General features: G+C 45.1%; 1 protein-coding gene across 1 annotated transcript; it reads right to left on the bottom strand.

The window, feature by feature from the left end:
• Nucleotides 1–359: 359 nt before the first annotated feature.
• On the bottom strand, nucleotides 360–8,125 carry LOC139394545 (zinc finger protein 180-like). The gene is made up of 3 exons (XM_071142635.1): nucleotides 7,744–8,125; nucleotides 1,291–1,408; nucleotides 360–1,206 (listed from the first exon to the last, which is right to left on the bottom strand). Exons 1-3 carry the CDS (start codon nucleotides 8,123–8,125, stop codon nucleotides 360–362), a joined length of 1,347 nt encoding a protein of 448 aa, XP_070998736.1.
• Nucleotides 8,126–9,109: the final 984 nt, after the last annotated feature.

Here is a 9,109-nt window from a genome sequence, read left to right as displayed (position 1 = left end):
TATTGTCAACGTCTTTTTAATGACATTTTGCCATTGTAAATAAGACTTTGTTCTTAACTGACTTGCCTAGTTAAATAAAAGGTTACATTACTACAATGTTAAAAACATTGTACATTGTGACATCATTAAAATACTCCTGTGATTTTAAAACATTCTACATTGTGACATCATTAAACTACTCCTATTACAATGTTAAAGCATTCTACATTGTGACATCATTAGAACACTCCTACTACAATGTTAAAATATTCTACATTGTGACATCATTTCATTGATTTCATGAAACAACTCATAAATGTATTTTCTGATGTCTAATCAGAGCTCTTTTATCAGAGTATCTCTTCCAACATTGATGACAGCTATGAGGTTTCTCTCCTGTGTGTTCTCTGGTGTGTAGTCAGATGGCTAGATGTAACAAAACTGTTCCCACATTGATCACAGCTATAAGGTTTCTCTCCTGTGTGTATTCTCAGGTGTGCTACCAGGTTGCCTGCATGAGCAAAACACTTTCCACATTGATTACAGCTATATGGTTTCTCTCCTGTGTGTGTTCTCTGGTGAATAGTCAGATTGCTGGATGTAACAAAACTCTTCCCACATGGATTACAGCTATAAGGTTTCTCTCCTGTGTGTGTTCTCTGGTGAATAGTCAGATTGCTGGATGTAACAAAACTCTTCCCACATTGATTACAGCCATGAGGTTTCTCTCCTGTGTGTGTTCTCTGGTGAATAGTCAGATTGCTAGATGTAGTAAAACTCCTCCCACATTGATCACAGGTATGAGGTTTCTCTCCTGTGTGAATTCTCTGGTGTGATTGTAATGTATATAATTTGGAAAATGTCTTCCCACATTGATCACAGCTATAAGGTTTCTCTCCTGTGTGTGTTCTCTGGTGAATAGTCAGATGACTAGATGTTGTAAAACTCTTCCCACATTGATCACAGCTATGGGGTTTCTCTCCAGTGTGAATTCTCTGGTGTGATTGTAATGTATATAGTTTTGAAAATGTCTTCCCACAGTCAGAGCAGCTATAAGATTTCTCTCCTGTGTGTGTTCTCTGGTGTGTTTTCAGGCTGCTTGGAGCATTAAAACTCTTCCCACATTGATCACAGCTATTACGTTTCTCTCCTGTATGGATTCTCTGATGTCTTTTGAGCTCTGCTGAAGAGGTGAATCTCTTCCAACAGTCAGAGCAGCAGTGAGATGTCTCTTCTGTGTGAAATCTCTGGTGCACTTTCAGTGAACCTGATATTGAGTAACTCTTCCCACGGTCAGAGCAGTGGAGAGATTTCTTCCCTGTGGGTTTCCGCTTGAGATGTTCTGATGTGGAGAGATTCTTGTCTGCCTTGTCAGCTTCATGAGGTTGTTGAGGCTCCCCAGTGGATCCACGATTGTCACGTCTCTCTCCTGTGTGAACAACAAGTCAAACAGATGGTTAAAAAGGCCCACAACAACAGAAATCCACTGTTTATTTTTTTTTTAGCTAAAAAGGTGATTCCCATGACGTGGTACAACAATTTACGTTCTTAATGAATGTTTAAATGCTTTTACAAACTTATTTGACAATCAGTGAACAACAGTCACACTTTGTCTTGTTTTTTTTTCACTTTAGTTGTAAAGTTGATGATTCTGGAATATCTATATGGGCCCTTTTCTGTGTTTGCTCAAATTTGCCACACGAGGACGATGTGCAATTCAGTTGCAGAAACTTCTCCCCGCTGAAGAAGAAACCACTACGTAGAGATGTGGTATATCTACGTTGAGAAAAAATGGTGAGTGACGATTGTAGTTTTCCACAATGTATTCTGAATATTACCATACATTATCAGCGCAAGATCAGGATGCTGCTGAAGGAAACTCACATTAAGCTCTGTGTCTATTCACTAATTCACCACCGTGGGGGGGAAACTCAGGGGAGTTCTCATAGGCTGACAGCAAAAATAGCCTCCATTTACAGGTTGCTTATGAGTGCATTTCACACTAGTTTTGGATTCTATCGTTTGTCCTGATTAATATAATGTTTAAGCAGTTTATACTTTAAAAAAAACAACAACATTGTAATACATTTTAGAATAAGGCTGTAACAAATGTGGAAAAAAGTCAAGGGGCCTGAATACTTTCCGAAGGCACTGTACACTGAATATGGAAAACATGACATGCACTGACCAGGTGGATCCAGGTGAATCAGAGAAGGGTGAAAGGTTAAGAGTTGACCCTGAACTGACAACCAATTAGCAAAATAAAAACAATCCCAATAAAAAGCTGTTTCAGCTGAGATCTATTTGTTTTGCATCAATGGGCTGCATCTCAATCCACCAATCATCTGTCTTCTCACATAAACGTCTGTAGCGCCCGAACAGCTTGGGCCTAAACACTGATACTGAAACCCCTCTGTGGAAAGGCAAGTCTCTCACAAAAAAACACATACAGTACCAGTCAAACGTTTTGGACTACATTTCTACATTGTAGAAATGTCTTGTTTTAAATGCTAGGAATCTTAGCGCAGTAGACATGCTCATGTTATTTATGTTAGTGCAGGGTGAGCTGCACACAGTGGACTTCCTACTAGGGTACTCTGCCTCAGTGCTTTCAAGGGGTTTTCTTATTTTTTACTACTTTCTACATTGTAGAATAATCAAAACAATGAAATAACACATATGGAATCATTTAGTAACCAAAAAAAAAAAGTTAAACAGATCAACAACAAAAAGGTGTGTTGAAACAAATATGCATTTTCATTGGATTTCAATTAACAGGTGAATTTCCTTCCTTCTGAATGCTTTTGAGACGCTGCTGGTCCGTGGTGTGTAATGAGGAGAAAACAGACACTGCTGGTCCGTGGTGTGTAATGAGGAGCAGCCAGACGCTGCTGGTCTGTGGTGTGTAATGAGGAGCAACCAGACGCTGCTGGTCCGTGGTGTGTAATGAGGAGCAACCAGACGCTGCTGGTCCGTGGTGTGTAATGAGGAGCAAACAGACGCTGCTGGTCTGTGCTGTGTAATGAGGAGCAACCAGACGCTGCTGGTCCGTGGTGTGTAATGAGGAGCAACCAGACGCTGCTGGTCTGTGCTGTGTAATGAGGAGCAACCAGACGCTGCTGGTCTGTGGTGTGTAATGAGGAGCAACCAGACGCTGCTAGTCTGTGGTGTGTAATGAGGAGAAAACAGACACTGCTGGTCCGTGGTGTGTAATGAGGAGCAGCCAGACGCTGCTGGTCCGTGGTGTGTAATGAGGAGCAAACAGACGCTGCTGGTCTGTGCTGTGTAATGAGGAGCAACCAGACGCTGCTGGTCCGTGGTGTGTAATGAGGAGAAAACAGACACTGCTGGTCCGTGGTGTGTAATGAGGAGCAGCCAGACGCTGCTGGTCTGTGGTGTGTAATGAGGAGCAACCAGACGCTGCTGGTCCGTGGTGTGTAATGAGGAGCAACCAGACGCTGCTGGTCCGTGGTGTGTAATGAGGAGCAAACAGACGCTGCTGGTCTGTGCTGTGTAATGAGGAGCAACCAGACGCTGCTGGTCCGTGGTGTGTAATGAGGAGCAACCAGACGCTGCTGGTCTGTGCTGTGTAATGAGGAGCAACCAGACGCTGCTGGTCTGTGGTGTGTAATGAGGAGCAACCAGACGCTGCTAGTCTGTGGTGTGTAATGAGGAGAAAACAGACACTGCTGGTCCGTGGTGTGTAATGAGGAGCAGCCAGACGCTGCTGGTCTGTGGTGTGTAATGAGGAGCAAACAGACACTGCTGGTCTGTGGTGTGTAATGAGGAGCAACCAGACGCTGCTGGTCCGTGGTGTGTAATGAGGAGCAACCAGACGCTGCAGGTCCGTGGTGTGTAATGAGGAGCAACCAGACGCTGCTGGTCCGTGGTGTGTAATGAGGAGCAACCAGACGCTGCTGGTCTGTGGTGTGTAATGAGGAGCAACCAGACGCTGCTGGTCTGTGGTGTGTAATGAGGAGCAAACAGACACTGCTGGTCTGTGGTGTGTAATGAGGAGCAACCAGACGCTGCTGGTCCGTGGTGTGTAATGAGGAGCAACCAGACGCTGCAGGTCCGTGGTGTGTAATGAGGAGCAACCAGACGCTGCTGGTCCGTGGTGTGTAATGAGGAGCAACCAGACGCTGCTGGTCTGTGGTGTGTAATGAGGAGCAACCAGACGCTGCTGGTCTGTGGTGTGTAATGAGGAGCAACCAGATGCTGCTGGTCTGTGGTGTGTAATGAGGAGCAACCAGACGCTGCTGGTCCGTGGTGTGTAATGAGGAGCAAACAGACGCTGCTGGTCTGTGCTGTGTAATGAGGAGCAACCAGACGCTGCTGGTCTGTGGTGTGTAATGAGGAGCAACCAGACGCTGCTGGTCTGTGCTGTGTAATGAGGAGCAACCAGACGCTGCTGGTCTGTGCTGTGTAATGAGGAGCAACCAGACGCTGCTGGTTTGTGGTGTGTAATGAGGAGCAACCAGACGCTGCTGATCTGTGGTGTGTAATGAGGAGCAACCAGACGCTGCTGGTCTGTGGTGAGTAATGAGGAGCAACCAGACGCTGCTGGTCTGTGGTGCGTAATGAGGAGCAACCAGACGCTGCTGGTCTGTGGTGTGTAATGAGGAGCAACCAGACACTGCTGGTCTGTGGTGTGTAATGAGGAGCAACCAGATGCTGTTGGTCTGTGGTGTGTAATGAGGAGCAACCAGACGCTGCTGGTCTGTGGTGTGTAATGAGGAGCAACCAGACACTGCTGGTCTGTGGTGTGTAATGAGGAGCAACCAGATGCTGTTGGTCTGTGGTGTGTAATGAGGAGCAACCAGACGCTGCTGGTCTGTGGTGTGTAATGAGGAGCAACCAGATGCTGTTGGTCTGTGGTGTGTAATGAGGAGCAACCAGACGCTGCTGGTCCGTGGTGTGTAATGAGGAGCAACCAGACGCTGCTGGTCTGTGGTGTGTAATGAGGAGCAACCAGACGCTGCTGGTCTGTGGTGTGTAATGAGGAGCAACCAGACGCTGCTGGTCTGTGGTGTGTAATGAGGAGCAACCAGACGCTGCTGGTCCGTGGTGTGTAATGAGGAGCAACCAGACGCTGCTGGTCCGTGGTGTGTAATGAGGAGCAAACAGACGCTGCTGGTCTGTGCTGTGTAATGAGGAGCAACCAGACGCTGCTGGTCTGTGGTGTGTAATGAGGAGCACCCAGACGCTGCTGGTCTGTGCTGTGTAATGAGGAGCAACCAGACGCTGCTGGTCTGTGCTGTGTAATGAGGAGCAACCAGACGCTGCTGGTTTGTGGTGTGTAATGAGGAGCAACCAGACGCTGCTGATCTGTGGTGTGTAATGAGGAGCAACCAGACGCTGCTGGTCTGTGGTGAGTAATGAGGAGCAACCAGACGCTGCTGGTCTGTGGTGCGTAATGAGGAGCAACCAGACGCTGCTGGTCTGTGGTGCGTAATGAGGAGCAACCAGACACTGCTGGTCTGTGGTGTGTAATGAGGAGCAACCAGATGCTGTTGGTCTGTGGTGTGTAATGAGGAGCAACCAGACGCTGCTGGTCTGTGGTGTGTAATGAGGAGCAACCAGATGCTGTTGGTCTGTGGTGTGTAATGAGGAGCAACCAGATGCTGCTGGTCTGTGGTGTGAAATGAGGAGCAACCAGACGCTGCTGGTCTGTGGTGTGTAATGAGGAGCAACCAGATGCTGCTGGTCTGTGGTGTGTAATGAGGAGCAACCAGACGCTGCTGGTCTGTGGTGTGTTATGAGGAGCAACCAGTTGCTGCTGGTCTGTGGTGTGTAATGAGGAGCAACCAGACGCTGCTGGTCTGTGGTGTGTAATGAGGAGCAACCAGACGCTGCTGGTCTGTGGTGTGTAATGAGGAGCAACCAGACGCTGCTGGTCTGTGGTGTGTAATGAGGAGCAACCAGACACTGCTGGTCTGTGGTGTGTAATGAGGAGCAACCAGACGCTGCTGGTCTGTGGTGTGTAATGAGGAGCAACCAGACACTGCAGATCTCAAAAAGTTATACAGAGGCACCATTGAGAGCATCTTGACTGGCTGCTACACCGCCTGGTTTGAGAGCATCTTGACTGGCTGCTACACCGCCTGGTTTGAGAGCATCTTGACTGGCTGCATCACCGCCTGGTTTGGCAACTGCTTGGCATCTGACAGCAAGGTGCTATAGAGTGTGGTGCGTACTGCTAAGCACACCACTGGAGCCAAACTCCCACTCAGGGCCTCTATACCAGGCGGTGTCAGAGGAAGGCACTAAATATTGTCAGCCACCAGCCATCCCAGACTGTTCTCTGTAGGTCCAAAAGGCTCCTTAACATTCCACTTCACAATAACAGCACTTACAGTGGACCAGGGGAAGCTCTAGCAGGGCAGAAATTTTACGAACTGACTTGTTGGAAAGGTGGCATCCTATGACGGTGCTACGTTTTAAAGTCACTGAGCTCTTCAGTACGGGCTATTCTACTACCAATGTTTGTCTATGGAGATTGCATGGCTGTGTGCTCGATTTTATACACCAGTCAGCAACGGATGTGGCTGAAATAGCTGAACCCACTAATTTGAAGGGGTGAACACATTTGTATATGTAGTGTACTTGCAACTGCTTGACAAAATAAATATTAAAAAAATCTCGACAAACAGCCTACTGACAAAACAATCGACCAGGGGGGGGGGGGGGGGGGATTGGCTGAATATTATACAATGACTTATCAACAGCTCTAACAACTTGATCCCAACAGGAAATCTACACTGGCTGTTATAGAAAGACCCATATAATATATCACCATTGATTCCTGAAGAATAGAGCTTATAAACGACTCATGTTTCAACTGTCTCACCCCATCAGAAACCAATATATACGCCTGTATGACACCACTGTTTGTAAACAAACACTGTATAGCTTCAAAAGTAGGTTAAAACTCTCATTATGACCTCATGAATGAATTCTAGAATATACTATATATTCTAGAAACCTGGTTAAACTATCATTATGACCTCATGAATCTGGTTAAAACTCTCATGTTTAACTCATGGACAGCCAGTCCTTGTATTCATAGTGTAGTAAATTCAGGGAGAGGCCCTGAGCTGAACTCAAACCTGGGTCCAGTGACTGTCAAGCCAACACCTTATAACTGTTACGCCAAGATGTCTGAACTTCTTGACATGGTCGCTAGTTGTTGGGTTACGGTTTCTACAATATCGTTCTCTATGAATTTGAGAGTGGTTACACTTCTCCAGCCCCCATCCCTCAGCTGTTAACAAAAACCAAGTTTCAGGGCAGCCATTCTGTTGCTGTTTAAATACTAGGTTTCCTTTAAAAAGCCACATCATTCAATCAACCAATCTGCAGTTCAACCAATAACAAAGCTGTAATTACACCACTATTTTGGTAATAAGATGAAGGATGGGGCTGGAGAAATGTAACTAGTCTCAAATTCATAGACAGACCTATGGATGCAAGGACTGACCATCCATGATATCAACATTATAGTTTTAACCATGTTGAGGCGATACAGTGTTGATTTACATTGTTTCTAAACATTAGAGTAAAAAAAGCTTATTGGGGTTCTGATGTGGTACAACAGTTGAACTAAGCTCATGAGGCATGTGTTATATTCTTCAAGAATCAATTGCTATAAATAAACAATTTAAAAGTCAAAATATGAATGTAGCAATTGCAGATTTCAGCTTTAACACCACACATCAGTCCAACAACTGCAGTTTGTGCCTCTGTATTTAAGACGGTACTTACTAGTGTTCATCAGGGAACGGTTTCTCAAAACCATCTTACTGCAATGTTCATCATTAGAACCATTGGACGCCTTAAGATGCGTTTGGGAAACCGGGCCCATATATCCAGTTTCCTCCTCCTTTTTCGATGTGACAGTCATCTCCCCCTCTTTAACTCCAAAAACGGCATCCTCCTCTTTCTCTTCCTCCTCCTCTTTCACTCTGAACGCGTCTTCCTCGTCTTTCACTGAAACGTATTTCTCTTCTTCTTTCACGGTAACAGTCTCACCTTCTACTTGTTTTTCTATTGTAACAGCCTCCTCTTCCTCTTTCACGAGACTCTCTTTCTCCGTCCAGCAGACCTCCTCTTCTGTAGCAGGAGGAGAGTAGCTTAGTGAACTCATGGTCGGAGATGTTAGCTGGCTATGCTAACTTAACCAGCCAGCTAGAAGACCAATAATAACAACACCGTAAATGGGATAACTAACAATACAAAATAAGTGTGTTTAAAACCCAGTGGCTAATAAACACTAAAGCGTCTAAAGATCTTTATTGGTTCGTCTATTTAGTCTAGCAAGCTACCGAGGTTTCTGACTAACTGTTGCTGCTGTTGAAAGAAGCGTTCCGTCCACTAGATTATACGTCACACCAGCAGCATCGCCTTAAAGTCTCAGATCGCCATCTGCTGACTGGAGTGGGTAACGCAGTTGAGTAAATTAATATATATATATATATAGAAGTTAAACGGTAGGAAGTTTTTAGTCACCAATGTAGCAACACAGTGTAGTTTTAAAGACTTCATAATGTATAATGTAGTTGTAGTAACGACCTGATTACCTATATGTACAAACATAGTTATGTTTTGGGGTTATTATATATTTATGAATATATTATGAATATATTTCCGGATATATTCTAAACTACCCACATGCACATCTCAACATCAAATGTATCTACTCTGTTCTACCGAGTGCGTTCGCTAGCTCAAGCTGGCTAACGTTAGCCACACCTCATGCTTTTCACGGACTGAGTTGCCAAAGATGTTTTATAATTAACCCAAGATAGACCAGAGCCTATCGTTTCCAATGGGAGCAAATGCATCATAGTGGGCAGTGCCAAGCAGGACCTATCGAGATCCTATTGGCGCGTTCTGGCATTTATTTGTATATTTACATTAGGGGACGCCTACTATGTGAAGTGCGTGTTTTTTACTTACATTTTTGGCAAAGGGTAAAGTCTACAAAACGTAGTACACTGTTTGTTACAGATTTATTGAGATCAAACGTTTCATCAATGAGAAAATTGGCTACTTCTTCTCCTACTGGGCTTCCTCTCATCACCATATTTGGTAGTGAGTGGAAACGTCAACCGGATGTTTCAGATTCATA

This window comes from Oncorhynchus clarkii, unplaced genomic scaffold (genome assembly GCF_045791955.1).
Source record: "Oncorhynchus clarkii lewisi isolate Uvic-CL-2024 unplaced genomic scaffold, UVic_Ocla_1.0 unplaced_contig_461_pilon_pilon, whole genome shotgun sequence".
Classification (NCBI taxonomy): domain Eukaryota; kingdom Metazoa; phylum Chordata; class Actinopteri; order Salmoniformes; family Salmonidae; genus Oncorhynchus; species Oncorhynchus clarkii.
This window is presented reverse-complemented; position numbering and strand designations above follow the sequence as displayed.